This window comes from Anastrepha ludens, chromosome 3 (assembly GCF_028408465.1).
Source record: "Anastrepha ludens isolate Willacy chromosome 3, idAnaLude1.1, whole genome shotgun sequence".
NCBI lineage: Eukaryota > Metazoa > Arthropoda > Insecta > Diptera > Tephritidae > Anastrepha > Anastrepha ludens.
The window spans coordinates 79,293,813-79,313,709 of record NC_071499.1 but is presented as its reverse complement, the minus strand read 5'-3'; the positions used below and the strand labels follow the sequence as shown (position 1 = coordinate 79,313,709).

Here is a 19,897-nt window from a genome sequence, read left to right as displayed (position 1 = left end):
TTCCAATAGCAGTGCATTTTCCGTACCTAAACATATAGAAGTGTTAACAAGTCGGCACATTATCTTGCTCTGTTATATTACAACTGACATTGTTCTAACGAATTAAAGAAGAAAACATGAATTTTTTGTATGGAAGCCAGAGGTACTAGATTCGAAAGGGAAGCCTACGCGCTGAACAGATTACGGTTGCTGGCGTTAGGCGTATGCCAACTTCTCCTATAGTAGCGTCAGTCTCGTTATTTAATAGCCATACCTCGTATGTGTAATCACTTATGTGCATACAAATACATACATATGATTATGAACATATATGCATCTAACTATTAAAGCTAGCCAGATATGATTATGTAACACTTTCATACCAGGCGCGGTTTGCATATACCACCTACACGTTAAAAATTCCTATTTAATGTTATCAACTGATAACGGATAATTAAGGTGTAATTTTGTTTATCAAATGAACTAATGAATCGGCACAAATTTGTAAAAACTTTCCACAGATTTAAATCATATGCAAAGATTAGGTCAGAATTTTATGACTGAACAAAATACGATGGCTCCTAAGGCGAATCTATACAAGGTGAAGTCACCAAAACAACAACAATATTTACATGTACGTATTTTGTTTTTTTTTCAATTTGTTGGTTCAAATGTAAAAATTTCAAAATTATTACCAAAACTTTGCATGAATTCGACTTGTTGTCTGCCTTAATAAGAAAAGAGCATTATGACATTCATAAAAAATTATATATTTACTTAAAGAGGTTTGTTTTATTTTTCAGGAAATAATGACCAAATTTTAATGAAATCACAAAATTTTCTTATTTTTATTAAAGATTTATTGTTGAATAATTTTCGCAAAAAAATATTGCAGTTTTGAGCTTTAACATCTACTTCACATCTATTTAACATTATTTTCTTCGCTTTTGCAAGTTGGTCCACATTATCTGCAACTACCGACATCATTTTAATATTTTCAGGCAACTTGTGTGCATAAATGTACATATGTAAATACTATTTGTTTGTATGTATATAAAAGTATAAGCAAATATTTTTATTTTATGGTAGGATAGTTATGGGCTACAAGTACGTTAACATTTTAGATTTAATATTTTAGTGTGTATAGCTTTTTGTATTTTGCTTGTTGTTGTTGAAATTGTTGCAATAGGTGCAACGCAGTAATTGAACAGCAGTGACTGTAGCGGTAAAAGGAGCACAACACCAAAGTGACATCATACGTTTTCTATGAATGTACTAATTCGGTTTAAAAATGTATTTAATACTTGCACATGCAATAAAATGCGGTAATCCAGTCTGTTGGTATTACTTTACTGACCCTTCTTCTCCTCACCGCCAGCAGCAGACACAGCTTTACTATCAGGATTCAATTTATACATTGCATGATTGAGTACTGTTGCGAAGCTCAACCAAGCTACATACGGAATGAACAATAGGCCAGCCACTTTATTCACCTTAAAGAAAAGAATGCCGCAAGCTGTGGAAGTTGCAGTTAACGCAATAATATCGATGAGACCCTAAAAATATATTCGATAATATAAAAAATTTATTAAATATATTTAAAAAAAATGCACACAAATAATTAGTAACCATCAGCGAGAAGCCTACAGTCGTATAATCACAGATTGATAAATGCACACATATGTACATATATACATATGAACACATATTTAAAAGCACAGCTTGCTTATGGTTACTGCTTTTTTGCATTGTTGTATTGTTGCGCAACTTACGCCTTTTATATTACGTTGTCCAAAGAAAATCGGTGTCCAGGCCCAATTGAGTGCTAATTGCGTACCGTACGCAATAAGCGGTAAGTGCGCCTCACCGCTAAATCCTCCGCCATCACGCCACACCAAGTAAGAAGCATAGCCCATGCCTGAGTAGAGCGAAGTCCACACTGGACCAAAGATCCAATTTGGCGGACGATAAGATGGAAAATTCAGGTTCTTGTACCAAGTCTGTATATTTTTGCGTGTTATGATACCATTAATGAAACCACCCACATTTGGCAGCACAACGGCGCCAACAATTTTCAGCGCATCACTCATTTTTTTTAAACTTAAATTTCCCTTCTGTAATTTTTTTCTTCTGATGTAATTTTTGTCGCGTACCACTACAGCTACTTCTCGCTAGACTTACCGAAATGTACTGAACTATCAGCTGTCAGTTACTTGACTCGGTGGGTTGCTTTTGAGGTACCTCTGTCACTACCCATTCTAATAGCCATGTGCGAAATCACGCTTTACGCTCTTACTGAGCTTACTAGTTTAGTTGGGAATAGATAAATATACACACAGTACGTTCATGCATACATATTTATATACGCGAAAGAGCACTCTGCGAGAATGTGAATCGATATGCACATTGACATCGGGAGCGCCTTTACTTTTTTTACTGTAATGAAGTTATCATGTACTGTCTCTTCCTTGACTCTGTGTTTTTAGAATTTTGCCGGCTGATACTAAGCATTATTATTATTAGATTTGTGTACATACATATGTATATACATGTATCGAAAAATAAACATTTGCAAATGGTTGTTTCTTGCTTTTTATGCGATTCTTTGTGTTTTATATTTATTCTTCCACTACTGCCGCATTCGATACTGTTAGTACCAGATTTTGTTGAGAACACTTGGAGGTGATCTCAGAACGAGAGTAACGGAAAATAAATGCATAAAATATTTTTCTACTTTGCAATTCTACTTTACCTCTAATATGAAGTACACTGACCTACAAATTTTGCTTGTATGCAAATAGTAGCAGTGAATTTCTTTTCCATTTATATATATATGTACATATTTCGATTTCTATTAATCTAATTTAATATAATGACATTAACTTTTAGCCAATTTTTTAAATGATATTTTTCCTATACTAAAAGTACGTATGCACACAAATAAAAAAATACTAAAAACTTATATCAGACTCACGGTTTCACAAAGTTTTAGAATATTTGCATCTACCGGATCAGAATCTTTCGCATACAAAAACCAGTTAGAAAAGATACAGAGTAGGCAGCTGAATAGATCGCTGATATGGCAGTTCTAGCTTGCAAAACTCCCGAATAATTCCAATATGTACGTAGAATTGAGTGGTACAACAACAATTATAACACACGTTCACACGACCGTTGAGATTATATTGTAGTACCACAATACGTGGATTACCACTCGATCAAGAACTGTTTATTACAACAACAATTGACTTTTCGCAACATTCGCCCGACAATTGGGTATACCGTAACAGATTGACCAGTATTTATATGCGTCCTTATGAGATCCGCATTGCACTGGCTCAAATATCTTTCGAAAATGGCAGCAGGTTAAAGGACATACTTAACATATGTATTCCCTCGCATGACACTAACCAACTCTTCACTTGCCTCCTCAAAAAAACCTTTGATTCGACACCATTGAAACAGCACGTTTCTTCGATTAGATGACAAAGACGACAAAAGAGTCCATATATTTTTAAGATATGACGTATGAAGTTGTAACACATAATAGATCTGATGCCAGTGAACCAATAATGTTCATCCCGAATATCTGAGTATGACATGTAATAATTCCTGTGCACCACCGAGGGAAAATCGGAGTCATCGTGGATTTTTTGTATAAATGTTCACATATGAATACTGAATACTTATTTATTAATAACTAGCTTTAACCCGCGGCCCCGCTCGCGTAGGAGTTTTGAGGAATTTAGGATATGTACCTATATAAAAGAATTACAAACAATAATTTCATAGAAAATAGTTTTTTATTAATAACCATAATATTACAATACCCGGCATCCGTTGCTATGCCTCGTTGAATAAAGTCAAAACAACCAATCATAAAAGTATCAAGCAAAATTATTTTTATTAATTTTCTATCTCAAACCGTTTTTGAACTTTGCATTTGGGTCATAGTTGAACAGCTTATGCGGATTATGAAGTCTAGAGTGTGCTATAAATAGTGGGAAATAGGAAAAACTAAGATTTATTAGATTAAATTTAAGCAAATATTCGATTATTAGTGACGAATGAGAGTGGTGACGCGGCCTGAGGGCTGTGGGGAGTTCCATCATAAAAACATGCCTATAACCTTCATTTTGTGAAAATATGAATGTATAAAAATTTGTACGTCATTTGGTGTTGTCGTTTCGTAGTGATGCGCGGACAACGTACAGACATTCAACTTTATAGTATAGAGATAATATGGCACATATATATGCATGTGTATGTATATATAATTGGCGTTTACTCATTTGTCAAACTTGGCCAAAATCGGGTAAGCGGTTATTGCGCCAATTAAGAAGAAGAAGAATTGGCGCTTACACTCATTTTTGGGTGTTTGACCGAGCTCTTCCTCCTATTTGTGGTGTGCGTCTTGATGTTGTTCCACAAATGGGGGGACCTACAGTTTTAAGCCGACTCAGATATTTTTTATGAGGAGCTTTTTCATGGCAGAAATACACACGGAGGCTTGTCATTGCCTGCCGAGGGGCGACCGCTATTAGAAAACACTTTTTCTTTACTTTGGTGTTTCATGGAGATTCGAACCAACGTACTCCGAATTCCGAATGGTAGTCACGCACTAACCCTTTCGACTGCGGCACATAGTCTACGCAGATTTTTAGACCATGCTTCGCTTAATCCAAACATATGTATGTATGTATTTCTAAATATGTACATTGATTTTATAAAGCATCCCCGCGAGTAGAAAATAATAACATCACATTTGGTTTCAGTAATATAATTTTATTTTTTACAATAATTACAAATTTCAATTTAATTTTTCGAATTTACCACAATGCTTACAAAGCATACAAACATGTGTGTGCATGGAATAACACAAAGTTCAATTACCAATTATTTTAGACTAGACGAAGTGATGTCATCAAAGTAAATGTATTTTTGTTGTAATTCTTATGGTTTATTGCATTGCATATACACTGAAACATTTTTATTTTATTAAATTTTTTTTTCAAAACGATGACTTTAAAACGCTGTTAGTAGTGAAAAATAAGTTATGCATAGTTATGTTTGTATGTGTATGTATGATGTTGCACCATCGATGTGGGCAGGTTAGTAAAAATATATTTGAAAAATTTTTAAGAATAAGTTACGCGGCGGTCGAAGAAAAATATAATAAATAAATAAAAATTAACAAAGTGCAAATGCAATAGCAAGTTGAATTATTAGTTAAGTAATAATGTGTGTGTTGTAGTGATAGAGCAAGAATAATGCAGTAGATTGCAATATATATAAACTCCATTTAAAGGCAATGCCGAGCAAAAACTTGAATTAATTAGGTGGGGTTGGTTGGTTTGAAATAGCAGTGGTTTCAGTTGCTGGTGGTGAAGATGGAGACGATGCAACTGCTTCTTCTTGCTTTCCATCAGTATTTACAGTGGTTTTATTTATGGCTGGGGGCGTGTTTGCCTTCTTAGAACCTCCAGTTGCCACCAAAGCATTGCTTCCACCACCCTGGCGTACCGTTTTTCCACCAGCCCCTTGTGTCTGCTTAGCTTTTGCTGTTGCATCTACTTGATGTTGCTTTTGTGGTGAGTTTGTCTTTTTTGCTGCGGTGTCGACGCCAGGCTTTGTATTTGAAGTTGTTGACTTTTGTACCAATTTTTCGGGTGATATCTTCGAGGGACTAGTTGGGGTCGTTGGTGCTGACTTATTAACCACTGTCTTTGATTTTCCTTTTGGTATTTGTTGCTGTTGTCCCGGCTGCAGCTTCGTTGCTAATTTCAGTTTGGCATCACCTGGTGTCGATACTTTCGATGCCTCGCTCGCAGGCAATGCCTTCATCTGCTGTTTTGTAGTGTCTTGAGAAGCTTTAGCAGTTGAAGACTGCTTTGGAGGAGATGCCTTTTGCTTGGGACTTATTGTCTTAGTTGGAGCGGATTTTTCTTCTAAAGTTTCCTGTTTCAAATCTTTATTTTCCGCCAAAGGTGTTACTAGTACTGGCGTAGTCACTTTTGATTCGGATGCGAGAACTGTTGAATCTGATGTCAAGACCTTTTTATCTACTTCATTAATTGACTCCACAGGTTGAGGTTGAATATCTTTCAATTGATCAGTTAATGTGGGTTTTGAGAGCGGTACCACTTCGTTTAGTGTTATTTGTGACTGCAGTATTTCGGCCATAGTTAGTTGTTTATTTGGTGAATCTGCTGCAATGGTACCTTCATTGTTTGGTTTTGCTTCATCACTTAGCGAATTTTCCGCACGCGTCTGCAACGTTGACGGTACTAGTGGAGCTTCTGACGGCATAATTTCTGCAATAGAAGGTTGTTTATCTAATAGTTCCTCAATTGTTTCTTGTAGCGTGGATGGAGGTGTAGGTTGTAACTGCAGTATCGGAGCCAGAGTTGATTTTTCACCAAGTTGATCTGATGTAGAGATTTTATCTTTAGTTTCTTTTGCCTCCTCGTCAGCCGGCTCCACGTACGATGAAGTCACAGTAGTATTTTTTTCGTCTGCCAATTTTTTATCATCCGGAATTGTTTCTAATTCTCCTTTGCTAGGGAGATCTTCTACTGCGCCAACGAGATTTTCAACAACTTTTACTTTAGTTTCCTCTTCCAATATTTTATCTTGAATTTGTTCGACAGACGTTTCAGCTGCATTAATAACAACCGTATTTAAAGTGTTAGGCGGCAGTTGCTCCTCAGTTGACGCGCTAAGCTGTTGTGGAACTTGAATGCTTTTCACGGATTCTGTCGGCGCTCTTGCCTCCATCTGCTGTTCCACCGGAAGTTCAAAATTAGAAATTACTTCCTTCTCGTCTTTATAAGTTGGATCTTTTAAGTGTTCAACCGTTAGTTCTTTTGTCATTTCATTTACTATCCCTAACATTTTCTCTGTAGACTCTAATGATTGTAGAGCAACAGCTTTAATAGATACATCTGCAATGCATATTTCAGTTTCCGCTTGCCTTTTGGTGGTTACACCCGCAATATTATCGTTATTTGTGTTTACATCTTGCTCATCTAATTTTTCTACAGCTTTTGCGACATCCTGTCGCTCTTCTCCTGGAGGTGATTGAATATTTTGTTTTTGGTCTGTGTCCTTAGCTATGACATTTTGCTGTACTACCGTTATTTTATTGGTCTCTTGTAAGCCCTTAACCTCTGCCTCTGCCAAGTCATCCCACTTTCTTTGATTTATGGGAGTTTCTGTTGATTGTTTTTCAGGACTAGATTTTTTTAGATCTATCTTCTTGCCTACCGAATTTCCTTCGGTGGCTTTCAATTGAGAATTTAGTTGTTTCTCTTGTTGTTTGGCAGACGGTTGCTTTAAGGCTTGCTGTTCCGTACTTTTCACTCGCTGTTCGACGTCCGGCTTCGGCTGCATATCTTGATTTTGCTTTTTTTGCTGCCCTGATTTATTTTTTTGTTTAGTTTGCTGATCGCTTTTCTGTTGTAGCTGCTGATCCGATTTTGGCTTTTGTATCTGCTGCTGATCATTCTGCAGCTGTTTCTGGGTCGGCGTATTTTGTACCTTCAGCTGCTGACTCTCTTGTTCTTTTGCGTCTGGACCCGTTTGTTGCACTTTTGCTTCCAATTTTTCCAACTGCTGCAGCTTTTCTTTGGTTTCTTTTATATCCGTTTGCTTCTCTTGCTGGCTCAATTCATGCTTTTGCCCAGTTTGTGGTTTCTGCTGTTTTTCCTTATCCTGTTGCTTGTCGGCGGCTTGCCCCGATTTCGCTTGCTTTTGCTGTTGCTTTTTTTGAACTGGCTTTTCTTGTTGCTGCGGAAGTTTATCTGATTTGCCATCTATGTCAACATTTTTAATAACTATTTCTTGGACTTCCTTTTCCGTTTTATCATCTTCTCTCTTTTCCTCTTTTTTTAAATTAACGCTACTTAACTTGGTCTCATCAGGTTTCTTATTTTCTTTTAAGCTTTTGTGTGGTTTATCTTCAGGTTTAGGCTTTTGCTTTGAGGCTTCCTGCTTTTGCTGAGTTTTCTTTTCAGTTTTCAAATTTGTCAAATTTTCCTTTTCACTTTTATTTTTGTTTTGTTGCTTAATATGTGCTTGTTGTTTCCTACTTTCATTTTCATTATTAACTGCTTTAATGTTTAAGCTCTTTTGTCCAGGCTCTTCGTTTAGTCGTATATTCAAATTCAAATTTTCTGACAGTTGAGAATCACCTATTTTTTTTACAGTTTCATCGATTATTTCACTCTTAACTAGTTCCTCCGATAATGTTGGCAATACTTCAACCGATTCTTCTTTGATGTCAGCATTGTTTTGAAGAATATTTTCGTCTTTTTCATATTCACTTGACGGTTGTTCAACGATAGCTGCTTTTGCTACTGCCGTTTTCTCAGCCTCTACTTTGGCCACCTCATCGAAATCGCTCACCAACATCGGCACATCGTCTTCCTCTACAACACTATACAGCATATTTGTGCCCACGCTCGCATCACCAACGCTTGCAGCACTTCCCGCCTTCTTTGCACCAGACATTGAATTAGCGAACATGCGCAGCTGCACCACCGTCTCTTGACCCAACTGTGGCAGTATCTCCGGCAGCATTTCCACAATTTTCTTTGTCTCTCCATGCCCGGTAACAGCAAAAGTATTAGCAGAGAGAGATGCCTGCGCTTTTGGATTATTGAAATGTATTACGGTTAGATCGTCTTTGATTATGTTAACCTCCTCAATGCCCGGTATAGTGCTAACCGATAACTTCTTTAAGGAACTCTGCAACTTTTTATCATCCGTTGTGGCTGTCTGATGCATAACCTTTTTTTTACGACGTGCCGTGCCCTTACCGCCTATGCGCACCTGCGTTTGCAGACGCTTTAATTTCTCAGCATTCATATTTAATTGATGAAAATTACGCTTTGTTCAACTAATTCTCTTTAATATTGGAAAGGAAACTGAAAATATCAAATTTGTATAAGAATTACATAAAAACTAAAAATGGTTCAATTGTTCATACCTTCACATCAAAAATATTCTCCTGCTGCTGTAAAACTCGTGGCTGCAACGATGACTGTGGTATCGACGACTGTTCAGCAAAACTCAAGGCCCAAGCATGCAAATGGTCGGATATTTCGAATTTCGTCGCACACAATGCAACATAGCAGCCGAGCAATACAGTGACAGCAACAATAAACGCACCAGAGTAGCAGGTATATTAATATCGCAATTTCTTTGCAAATAGTGAAAAAAAAAAAACAAAATACGAAAATGCCACACATCACATTGCAGACATACATATATAGAGTCGTCGTCCGTTTAAAAATAAAAATAAACCGACAAGGAACGGAGCGCATCAGCGAATCTTAAAGGTAGTAACTACATACATAGCATGTTGTGTATTATAAATGCCTTGAAACTGCATGAGCAGCCGGCAAGAGTGCACCGCAACATACGATAGAGTGGGTAGAATTGAGCAAAAAAAAAACCCCCCACTTTAGTGGCAGTTGCTGTGGTTACAGAGAAAGTAGACATTTTGAGTAAAATGTGTTTAAAATTTAATTTGGTGAGACTTTTACATTTCAGAGTGTTGTAGACTTTCTTTTTTAATCTTGGCGAAGAGGGCGAACACAAAATGCTGCAAACAAGGTGTTCGGATAGAAAATAAATAAAGTTTAAGGCCAAAATATTATAATGCATATGCAATATTTTAAAAATAATAATTTATTTTTTATCAAAATTATTAAGCAGCATACTCTTTATAACAAGTTTTTGAATAAGTTTTCCAAAATTCTACAAGCAAACTTTCTATTGTTTTTAATTAAAATGGTTTAAAAGTAAACCTTCTCAAAAAAAGATATTTTTATGTTAAGTTATTGGATATCAAAAATTAGTAATTAACTTAATTTTTCACTAACATATGTATTATAACTAAAAAAATAAATACCCTTTTGAAATTAAATTCGAGCTTTCAAGTGGTGAATTCTCTGATATTCCGTACCTTGACTTTTATTCCAAATTTTTGGTTTCTTTGATTAAATGCTTGACCTTTTCCCATTGTGATTCCATAGTTTGTAAAACCGTTTGAGTTTGTTCCAAGAATTTCTCTTCATTTTCCACTTCATTACTTATTTCTTTATATTTTTCATTTTCCATTTGTAGGGACGCTATCATTATAGAATTCTAAACACAGAAATGTGTGACTATGCAAATACATGTACATATTATATTTTCAAACAAATTCTATATTTGATTTACCTCTAAAAACTGTTGTTTCATATCCGCAATCTTTTTATCAATTTCTTTCTCGTCTGCTTCAGTGTATTGCTTAGTGTGACCGTAATCCGTCGATAATAAGACATAATCTGGTATGGAAAAATTCTTGTGATCCATCTCCTCAATAGCTGACAAATGTTTCTCCATAGCGCCCAACATTTTGTGCTTTACATTTTCTTTCTGTTGCAATAACAACTCTTTTGTCTCGCTATTGCCCATGGATAACTTCTCTAATATTGATTGCAGAGTGAGGGCCAATATTTTATTCAAATAATGCCGCCCTGTATATATTATTATTTTATTATATTATAGCAAAACTAATATGCATACTTACTCTCAAGTGAAAACTGCTCCACAGAAAAGGTAAAATGTTGTATCTGGTACTCGCTTTTATCCATTACGCCTTTTTAATGATAAATACAATTAAAAACAAGTTATTCACTAGTTTTGCTTAAATATTTAACAAATCAAATATGAAGTGCGTTCAGTGAATGGAGAAAATCCACTGTCAGCACAAGGTATGTTAACTTAGTGTCCTATGTGCGGCATTGTTTTGTAGGTATTTCATGGTATACAACAATTTATGTTATGTGTAAGTGCACTCAGCTGACGGTTTTAATGTGTTTTTGTTGTAATATTATTATTACAACGTTTAACAAATGATAGTTTTCGGTGCCGGTAGAATTAAAATCAACAAAGGCAAATATTTCCTATATAATTATTGAATGTTTTAATTGCTGATCTCGCTATTACAAACTCCTACCATTAAAAAGTTAAGAATTGGCACACAAGAAAAGTAATTTTTTTCTCATAACTGTAAAAAGTTTCCACTATATAACTTTTCTAGTGAATGACACTAAATATGGTTGAAAGATCGTGAATACATATGTGAATCAGTGAGTGGAAAACATCTACCAAATAAATATGCCTTCAATACTTTCAGCAGTAAATTTATTTTCCACTTTCCAAGTATTAACATTAGGCCGAAATCGCTTACTTTTTGCTAAAAATATTTCAAATGTGTTTCTAAATCTAGTTTACCTAACGTACCCTTAAAAAACATAAATATATATTCAATGCAACACTCATTTATACAGAGTGAGCCATATTAACCCTTTGCGCTCGACGACTTTTTCGTTCGGGTGGAGCAGCAACTCGAGACGATTTTGCGCATATATTACGAGTGTCTTATAGGTAGCATGCAATGAATTTATATACAGATTAACATACGAAAACTTTATATTTTAAACCGATATATGGAAGACATACTTTGGCCTTGATCAAGTTGGATATTTACATTTTACCGTAAACTATTCAAGAGAGTTAAAAAATAGAGCTACAGGTGTTTACACAAATACAATAGAAGGAAATTGGACTGCAATATAAAAAGCTATCCCATACAGAAACAGAAAACTAAAACTTATAAAATTATATCTTTTTATATTTATGTTAAAAAAAGAATTCTTCAACTGGAGTACTAATAGAATTAATAAAGTTTTTAACTTGAATGTTGTTATTTTGTGATGAATTTATATATATTATTCCACTTACTTTATATTCTAAATTTTAGTTTTTATTCCGAGACGTCTCTTAAAACGATTTCCGAGCTTGGTACGCGATTGCGGCATGGCGCGCCATCCGACTGACATCAAAGTCCATGTCTTCAATTTCTGGCAACAAAAAAGCGTTTACCTCGCCTTTGTAACGTCCTTCGTTGACCGAAAAGGCGTTTCCAGCACCATTTTCAAAGAAAATTTTGCCAATAACGCCACCCCTCCCAAATCCGCACAAACCTGTCAATCTTTTAGAACGCATTGGCTGCTCAACCACAGCTTGCGGGTTTCCCGATGCCTAGATACGAGAGGTATGTCTATTAACATACCCGCCGAGATGTAAATGTGCATAGTCAGAAAATATAACTTGGACTTCTTTTCAATTAACGCATTTTCTGGGATTTGGAAATAAGTTTGTAACACTTTCCAACGTTGTTCAAGCGTAAATCGATCCATTTTGATCCGCGGATATATGATACTCACTTTCTGTCAAGATTTCTAACGGGCAAGAGCTGTCACTGTCAAAATAGCATATATTTAAAAAACTAGTACACGGGCCACCCTATAACTGAATTGCACGTGTTGACTTTTGTTGTTGACAATCGCTCCATTTATAAAACACAGTTTTGTTTCATTCTTGGTTTTGTTTGGCTCCATATGAAAACATGTCCAAACGCCAGAAATTAGATGCTGAGGAGCAGCTGGATGATGGACGAACAGTTCAGGCACGACTGGTGTCAGACAGTGGTGAGGAAGCTGGGCCACCCATTGATTTACCGGTCTCCGTAACTGTAGAGCAGCTAGGTCTCATTTGTAATGCATTGCTAAAGAACGAAGAACATACGCCGTATCTATTCTTTGTGGACGATGAAGAAATCAAGAAAACACTTAACAACACATTGGATTTGAATACAATTGACACCGAAAATGTCATCAAAATTGTTTATCAGCCTCAGGCTGTGTTCAAAGTACGACCTGTCACACGATGTACAAGTTCTATGCCTGGTCATGCAGAAGCAGTAATATCCATTAGCTTTAGTCCAGATGGAGAGCATTTAGCTAGTGGTTCCGGTGATACCACAGTTCGCTTATGGGATCTAACCACAGAGACACCACATTACACATGCACGGGGCACAAACAATGGGTGATGTGTGTTGCATGGTCACCTGATGGCAAAAAATTGGCAAGTGCTTGTAAAGCAGGCAATATTATATTGTGGGATCCTAAAAATGGAAAGCAAGTTGGTCGCACATTGACCGGTCATAAGAAATGGGTAAACTGCTTAAGTTGGGAACCTTATCATCAGAATCCCGACTGTCGCAGACTAGCCAGTGCGGGTACCGATGGAGATTGCCGTATTTGGGACACTATTTTAGGACAGTGTGTACTAAATATATCAGGACATTCCAGTTCGGTAACAGCTGTACGATGGGGTGGTTCTGGACTTATTTACACTTCATCTAAAGATCGTACAGTAAAGATGTGGCGCGCAGATGATGGTGTACTTTGTCGAACATTCTCTGGGCATGCACACTGGGTGAATAGCATAGCACTTAATACAGATTATGTATTGCGAACAGGTCCCTACCATCCAGTAACTGATCGTCAGAAAAAATATGCAGAAATTCAAAGTGAGTAAAGGTGTAAAACTACCGTATGCATACCTATATTCAAATATTAAATATAATTTTAGAGGACGAACTAAAAGAAATGGCTTTGCAAAGATATAAAAAGGTGTGTCCTGATGGTGTTGAATCTCTGGTATCATGTTCAGATGACTTTACGCTGTACCTGTGGCATTCCAATCAAAATAAATGTATACAACGCATGACAGGTCATCAAAATGTTGTCAATGATGTAAAGTACTCACCTGATGTTAAGCTTATTGCATCTGCCTCTTTCGACAAATCTATACGTTTATGGCGCGCCCAAGATGGTCAATTTATAACAACATTCAGAGGACACGTTCAAGCTGCCTATACATTAGCGTGGTCTGCAGATTCGCGGTTGTTAGTCAGTGGTAGTAAAGATTCAACATTAAAGGTATGGAGCATTCAAACGAAGAAATTAGCGCAGGAATTGCCCGGTCACGCAGATGAGGTTTTCGCTGTGGATTGGGCGCCTGATGGGACGCGAGTGGCATCTGGCGGCAAGGACAAAGTAGTGAAATTGTAAGTGTAATTTCTTCGTAATAGTAAAATAAAGAAAAGTTTTTAAGGACATACGGCAACATTTTCTATATACAATTTATTTTTTAATATATTATAATATTTATTTATTAAATTTTTTTTACAGGTGGGCTTATTAGAACAGAGAAGGATGAGACAAATAAAGCAAAAAACGTTTATAATTATTTATACTACATGTTTATTCGCACGTTTAAATAAATCAAACGACAAAATTGTCAAATATATAATCAATATTGTATGTATATACATATATATTTAAATATTGTGGGTACTTAAGAAGAAATTCAAGGCACTAAATCTATGAAATGCATGCCTCTATAGATATCCAAAATGTTTTTAATAATTATTTTATTTGTAGTATAAGTTGTGTTGAAGTAGTTATTATATACCGTGGTATATTATATCGGTCGGACTGCGGCCGATATTTGGGTCCATTGTTAAGCAATTTATTGTACTATAAAGCTGAAAAGTATTAGGTGATTCTTTTTTTTAACTGCTAAGTTTTTTGTTCTGTGTAGCAAATTTTTATTCAGATGGGATGGCAATCCTTATAACGCCAGAGTATTCCATCGCCTGTATAGACAATAAAGACTCACAAGTTGATCTCTTTGAGATTATTTAAAACATTCTGTAATCTCGTTGATTCTTCTACACTATCATTAAAGTATTGAGTAGGTACCGCTGAACAGGATTGTAAGGCCCGCTCTGCAGCCAGAAAACCTAACGCCACACAACTTTTCATGTCATAGCCTCGTAATAGTGCTGTTATGTATCCGCTTGTAAAACTGTCACCGGCCCCTGAAACATTTTTAATGTTCTTCACACAGGGTGCGTTATAAAAGCGTATAGAGTAGGCATTTTTGGTACTTTCTGACATTGGCAAATAACAACCCGTGGTAGCATCGAATAAGGGTCTACCTAATGTTGCTGTTTCACCCTTTAAGCTAAGCATTACTCCTTGTTGTCCCAGTGTCAAGACAATGCAGTCGAAGTAATTTTGTACTAATGTCAATAGTTGTTTTAATTCTTCCATCATAATATTTGAAGAATCACAATTGTTAACCGCGCAGGATACTGGCTTCCCAGTGATAGCTTCGGTGATCGTTCGCAATTCGTAAATATTTGGAGAAATTATTTTAATTTGTTTTGTAAGCGATCTGGGCAGAGAAAAAGGCTTATGCGCAATCCGCATGTCAGTAGGTTCAAAAAACACTGGTCGCTGATGTTTCTTAGCAAGTTGCAACACACATTCCATTGAATCCAGTGAGAGATTGCTATCCATCACAATAATTGGAGCAGTTCGAAAATGTTGTTCTCGTTTTAGTATCATATCTGGGGTTATATTTTCGTGGATTTCCATGTTGCCTAATATTATTTTGCAATCGCCACTCTTGTCAAAAAGCAAAGTAAGAAGGGAAGTGGCAGCCTCTTCATCCACTCTCACTAAACGTCGCAATTCTACTGGAATCATTTTTAATAAGCTGCGACCAAGTTGATCGTTGCCAACGATGGAAATAAAGTTCGCGGCGCCGTACAACTTAAAGATACCCTCAGCAATGTTGCGACCAACGCCACCGGCAGACTCTATTGGTCTGGCTCGATATGTAGCACCATCAAGCTCCTTTGGGATTTCGTCGAGCATTGTTAATGAGAGATCCAAAACCGACGCACCGATGACAAGGGGTACGGATGTTGACTCAGGTGCAGTATTTTCTTCAACCACATAACTCTTATATTTTTTTGCCAATGCTCGCGCTATTTGTGCAGCCGTTGTAGCGTTGTTTTTTATCAAAGCCATATTTGCGTCGAGGCTGCTACCCTTTGTAATTTTAGTTATTGCTTCCAGCAAATATGGAGTTACTTGCTTTCCACATATTCCTTGGACTTTCGCCTCACGAATGGCTTCCTGGATTGCCGCTTCAATTATATTTTTATTCGCTGCAAATTGCTCTGGTATGGGGACACCAATCAAAACGCCTGATTTAAGATTTAAATCCTTTAAGGTTTTTATTAAATTAGCTGCATCCTCTGGACCATTTAGATTGTAGGGTGCCTTACTTCCACTATCACGTGTATAAAAATCCGGAAAGCTGCTGTCTTTCACTCCATACGTCGCCACGCATACTCCCTGTGTTTCTAAATATTCAAGTGTACGGGGTATATCTAAAATAGATTTAATGCCACTTGACACTACTGCGACTCGTGTCCGCCCTAACTCTAAAAGATCTGCTGATATATCCAATGTAATATGCCCATCACGATGCACTCCACCTATCCCGCCTGTAGCAAATATCTCTATACCCATCATATGGGCAATGATCATAGTAGCCGCTACAGTAGTGCCACCGCTCTTTTTATTAGCAATCAAATAAGGCAAATCGCGTCTTGAACATTTAATAACATCATTATGAGATTTGGATGACAATTCTCGCATTTCTTCATGCGTGAGACCCACCTTTATCCGGCCGTTGATAATTGCAATTGTTGCTGCTAATGCACCATTTTCAAATACCAACTGTTCCACCGCTTGCGCAGTCTCTATATTCTGCGGATACGGCATACCATGTGTTATAATAGTGGATTCTAACGCCACCACTGCTTCACCCTGTTGAAGGGTTCGCTGCACTACAGGATGAACATCGATGAGACTTTTAAAACCACGAAATGGAGACAGTAACACATTTTTAGGTGATACACGCAACAACGACGAAGCAATGCTCCAAACCATTTTCTTAAATGCAGAACTACTTTCTTTATTTCCGCACTACTAAAAAAAAGTGCGCAAAGTTTAACACATGTTAGGAATGTACGTTTAGATGAATGTGCAAATGGACGCACATATATAAATATGTAATTTTGGGAAAACCCCGTATATTCCTTCCAAACAGGGATCGCTTTTAAAAACATATTCCCTAAATTAAACATTACAAAAGTCACCGTGTAAGTACCCTGCAAGAACAGTGACAATCATCGTACCCGCGGCAGTCGGTTCTACGTTACCGGAACGGCCCAGAATTATAACCGGCCAAGGACTGTCACTCCAGCAGCATTCCAACAATGCTTAGAGCAAATTTCCATAACATTACTTATGCTAACATGAAAAATTTCTGAATACATTGTATCTATATGTGTGATTTTGTCCTTCCTCTAATATATGGACTTTATCGACAAATTAAACATATTGCTTAATGTAATGCCAATAAATATTCATCAAATATGGCAGATCAAAAATATATATTATTTTGTCGCTTTATTTTCTTCACATTTTATAAATAATTGCCCACTGTCTTTTCCGCACTAGTTTATATCTAAAGAAAAAAATGGAAAGCATTATGTATTAGTAAAAGAAATTTGCAATAGTTTTCTTCATCTAGTTCTTGTAGGGTACTTTGTTCAATATGCATATCTGCATCCTTTCATATTTGGTTGAAATCGACATTAATATCGATTATAAATTATCGATCAACCTAACACATTTGTATGATTCCTATCTGAATTAGTAAACAGAGTTAATAGAAACAATCTAATGTTTTCTGCATACATAAATATAAATATATAATATAAACAGAACATAAATATATAAAACTGTATCAAATATGACTCTAATGTTATCTGATCCCGTAATAAAGGGACTTCAACACTTAGGCACGGAAATTACTTTGGACATCTCCAAGAAACTTATAGCAAACACGCTGAAGCATACACTTTCTTCTGAAGCAAGTAAGTATTTACCAGAGGTAAAGCTTTAATTAACGTAAATAAAATGTTACTTCTCTACATAAGGTGTTCCATCTGTGCCGGATATATATGCCACAAACGCTGACAAAGCAAAACTTAGTGAGTATGCCGTTGTATCATTATTAGCTGTAGCCACAAAATATGGCTGCGATCCCACTGTATTTCGAACAAGTTTGGAAAAATACGAAATTCAGCCTACAGTATTGGAGGAACTGGTTCGAATATATGAGGAGCATAGAAAAGAGTTAACATTGCGTCAGTTGCATATAGGTAGTGATTTTCCACACATAACAGACGTGCAATGGCGAATTATGGCAGATGTTCGCTCATCGACTTCAGATTGCAGCTCTGGCGAAGTGAGTTTTCATGTAAATCTCGGAAGTTTTCATGAAACCAGCGGTAAACGCGAGACTGCCGTTGAATTTGTATGCAGCACCGAGGAAATGCAATTGTTAATAAATAAGTTGAAAGAAATAGAACGCCATTGCGAAAAAGTAGCTACCGAATAAATAAAAATTTATTTAAAGTTAGGGCATTCCAAAATTAGAGTTAGAAGGTATGTACAAGTACTTATAACTCGGTGGAAAAAATTCGAAACCAATAGTGTAATAAATATATATGTATCTATGTACATAAAAGTCAACTTTAAGGGTTTAAATTAGAACAAATATTTTATTCGCTCATTTAATAAAACTAATAACAATTTTGAATTTACAATGTATTAGGACAGTGTGACCCTGCTAGACTTGTTCGTCGATAAGTGATTTAATCTGTAAATAGTCACATGGGGCATTAGTGTAAATGGCTCCAGAAAATGTAGCTTCGCCATTTTCAGTGCTAATTACAGTGCAGTGATTCTTCTTAATGAGCTTCATATTTATCCCTCTAAAGCGATCGTCAACTTTGTAGAGATTTTTACCGTTCGCCCACGAATAAAATGGTTTCCCGCTGAATGGATTCATAAAATCAGCCCAATAGCCATGCAAACGAAGACGTGCGGTAATTTCGCGTGCAGCTAAAACAAACTAAAGAAAAATTTAGCATTAATACCATTTTAATATTTGTTGGCTTCTTATACTAAATCACCTTCCAAGCTCCTTGTTCGTTATCACCAGAGAATCGCAAAGTCATTAGAGCTAATTTCTCGCTAGATACAACTTCTGGAGCTGGGAAAAGTTCGTGCAATGACTTCCTTATCAGTGAAGGGCATTCGCCAACGGTAAATTCTAGCATTTTATTTTGTTTTATATCCTGAAATTAATATTTAGTGTTTTTACTGGAATTCGCCCAACGCAAAATTTATTTCACCATTGCCTTTCCATTGAAATTAACAAGTGACTCCAAAGGTGCCTCCAAAGTTATAGTTGTTGACGCCCCTTGCCACGCTGGACCGACAGCATTTGGAAAATAGAAACGGTTTCCTCGAGGTGCTAGTAATTCCCAGTTCGGTCCACATTCACCACCAAGAAAGTCAGAGTTTTCTAAAAAAATGCGGAAATTAGCGTTATTTACAATCACATCTGCGAACTATATTTTAATGAATACCCTCGACACGCGCCTTGGACTTCACCACCTTGAAAACACTATCAAGGTTTTTCGGGTCGCTGCGTCGAGAATAGTGGGCTTTACTTGATACACCCAAGATCGGCGTAGAGGATGACTTTTGTAGTGATACTTTGGTAGTGTTATTGCTGGCATTTAATACCCCTACTCCTCCCCGATTAAGACATCGCAAAAGCGAAAGTGACATTAAGCTGGATTTTAGCGTTTAGTTTGGTCTATTTTGTAGCATTAAAACGTATTGTATTATTTAACTTCCTCCAGGGTGACGTTTCAATATTCGAATTTCTGCACTGAACAGCGACTTGTTTGTTGTTAATATTCGACGAACCTAAACAATAATCTTCAAAATATGAATTAACTTCTATGTCTTTATTGTATTATTAGCCCCAAAATACGTCAAGGATTCAACTTAGATCTTCAGATAAAAACACAATTTAGTTTCGAATATAATTTCGTACTTTGTCTTATTTTTTTCGCGAGCTTTCTTCTGCCAAATCAAATTCTGGTAATCAGCTGTAGAAAGGGTTGCTGGTTATGTTTATTAACGAGATACCTTTTATAATATAAAATTTCAAATGTAAAATAAAATAACATACCTGGAGAATACAGAAACTGAATATTTAATTTTG

The 19,897-nt window shown here is 36.4% G+C and overlaps 7 protein-coding genes across 7 annotated transcripts; 2 read left to right on the top strand and 5 right to left on the bottom strand.

The window, feature by feature from the left end:
* Positions 1–933: 933 nt before the first annotated feature.
* On the bottom strand, positions 934–2,207 carry LOC128858271 (translocator protein). The gene is made up of 3 exons (XM_054094416.1): positions 1,752–2,207; positions 1,337–1,535; positions 934–1,243 (listed from the first exon to the last, which is right to left on the bottom strand). Exons 1-3 carry the CDS (start codon positions 2,067–2,069, stop codon positions 1,233–1,235), a joined length of 528 nt encoding a protein of 175 aa, XP_053950391.1. The 5' UTR covers positions 2,070–2,207; the 3' UTR covers positions 934–1,232.
* A 2,536-nt stretch (positions 2,208–4,743) lies between these two features.
* Positions 4,744–9,071, bottom strand: LOC128858268 (myb-like protein X). The gene is made up of 2 exons (XM_054094414.1): positions 8,969–9,071; positions 4,744–8,906 (listed from the first exon to the last, which is right to left on the bottom strand). Exon 2 carries the CDS (start codon positions 8,845–8,847, stop codon positions 5,311–5,313), a length of 3,537 nt encoding a protein of 1,178 aa, XP_053950389.1. The 5' UTR covers positions 8,848–8,906; positions 8,969–9,071; the 3' UTR covers positions 4,744–5,310.
* Positions 9,072–9,654: 583 nt separating this feature from the next.
* Positions 9,655–10,731, bottom strand: LOC128858270 (uncharacterized). The gene is made up of 3 exons (XM_054094415.1): positions 10,559–10,731; positions 10,207–10,505; positions 9,655–10,131 (listed from the first exon to the last, which is right to left on the bottom strand). Exons 1-3 carry the CDS (start codon positions 10,620–10,622, stop codon positions 9,958–9,960), a joined length of 537 nt encoding a protein of 178 aa, XP_053950390.1. The 5' UTR covers positions 10,623–10,731; the 3' UTR covers positions 9,655–9,957.
* A 1,588-nt stretch (positions 10,732–12,319) lies between these two features.
* On the top strand, positions 12,320–14,198 carry LOC128858267 (protein Notchless). The gene is made up of 3 exons (XM_054094413.1): positions 12,320–13,409; positions 13,472–13,949; positions 14,074–14,198. The coding sequence occupies exons 1-3, from the start codon at positions 12,443–12,445 to the stop codon at positions 14,084–14,086; spliced, it is 1,458 nt and encodes a 485-aa protein (XP_053950388.1). The 5' UTR covers positions 12,320–12,442; the 3' UTR covers positions 14,087–14,198.
* Positions 14,169–16,861, bottom strand: LOC128858266 (uncharacterized). Its single transcript, XM_054094412.1, has one exon. It carries the CDS (start codon positions 16,693–16,695, stop codon positions 14,560–14,562), a length of 2,136 nt encoding a protein of 711 aa, XP_053950387.1. The 5' UTR covers positions 16,696–16,861; the 3' UTR covers positions 14,169–14,559.
* Positions 16,862–17,453: 592 nt separating this feature from the next.
* LOC128856576 (COMM domain-containing protein 3) lies at positions 17,454–18,348 on the top strand. The gene is made up of 2 exons (XM_054091885.1): positions 17,454–17,687; positions 17,751–18,348. Exons 1-2 carry the CDS (start codon positions 17,564–17,566, stop codon positions 18,212–18,214), a joined length of 588 nt encoding a protein of 195 aa, XP_053947860.1. The 5' UTR covers positions 17,454–17,563; the 3' UTR covers positions 18,215–18,348.
* Position 18,349: 1 nt separating this feature from the next.
* Positions 18,350–19,781, bottom strand: LOC128856575 (cobalamin trafficking protein CblD). The gene is made up of 4 exons (XM_054091884.1): positions 19,251–19,781; positions 19,014–19,186; positions 18,792–18,956; positions 18,350–18,730 (listed from the first exon to the last, which is right to left on the bottom strand). Exons 1-4 carry the CDS (start codon positions 19,453–19,455, stop codon positions 18,446–18,448), a joined length of 828 nt encoding a protein of 275 aa, XP_053947859.1. The 5' UTR covers positions 19,456–19,781; the 3' UTR covers positions 18,350–18,445.
* Positions 19,782–19,897: the final 116 nt, after the last annotated feature.

Excerpts from the sequence above, each read along its gene's own strand:
- LOC128858266 (XM_054094412.1), bottom strand. The coding sequence starts at position 16,695 with ATGGTTTGGAGCATTGCTTCGTCGTTGTTGCGTGTATCACCTAAAAAT.
- LOC128858267 (XM_054094413.1), top strand. The coding sequence starts at position 12,443 with ATGTCCAAACGCCAGAAATTAGATGCTGAGGAGCAGCTGGATGATGGA. Across the intron at positions 13,410-13,471 it reads AAAATATGCAGAAATTCAAA|AGGACGAACTAAAAGAAATG; the intron begins GTGAGTAAAGGT and ends ATATAATTTTAG.
- LOC128856575 (XM_054091884.1), bottom strand. The coding sequence starts at position 19,455 with ATGTCACTTTCGCTTTTGCGATGTCTTAATCGGGGAGGAGTAGGGGTA. Across the intron at positions 19,187-19,250 it reads GTCCAAGGCGCGTGTCGAGG|AAAACTCTGACTTTCTTGGT; the intron begins GTATTCATTAAA and ends GCATTTTTTTAG. Across the intron at positions 18,957-19,013 it reads ATTTCAATGGAAAGGCAATG|GATATAAAACAAAATAAAAT; the intron begins GTGAAATAAATT and ends TATTAATTTCAG.
- LOC128858270 (XM_054094415.1), bottom strand. The coding sequence starts at position 10,622 with ATGGATAAAAGCGAGTACCAGATACAACATTTTACCTTTTCTGTGGAG. Across the intron at positions 10,506-10,558 it reads GGAGCAGTTTTCACTTGAGA|GGCGGCATTATTTGAATAAA; the intron begins GTAAGTATGCAT and ends TAATATATACAG. Across the intron at positions 10,132-10,206 it reads TGAAACAACAGTTTTTAGAG|AATTCTATAATGATAGCGTC; the intron begins GTAAATCAAATA and ends TTCTGTGTTTAG.
- LOC128858268 (XM_054094414.1), bottom strand. The coding sequence starts at position 8,847 with ATGAATGCTGAGAAATTAAAGCGTCTGCAAACGCAGGTGCGCATAGGC.
- LOC128856576 (XM_054091885.1), top strand. The coding sequence starts at position 17,564 with ATGACTCTAATGTTATCTGATCCCGTAATAAAGGGACTTCAACACTTA. Across the intron at positions 17,688-17,750 it reads TACACTTTCTTCTGAAGCAA|GTGTTCCATCTGTGCCGGAT; the intron begins GTAAGTATTTAC and ends TCTCTACATAAG.
- LOC128858271 (XM_054094416.1), bottom strand. The coding sequence starts at position 2,069 with ATGAGTGATGCGCTGAAAATTGTTGGCGCCGTTGTGCTGCCAAATGTG. Across the intron at positions 1,536-1,751 it reads GACAACGTAATATAAAAGGC|GGTCTCATCGATATTATTGC; the intron begins GTAAGTTGCGCA and ends ATATATTTTTAG.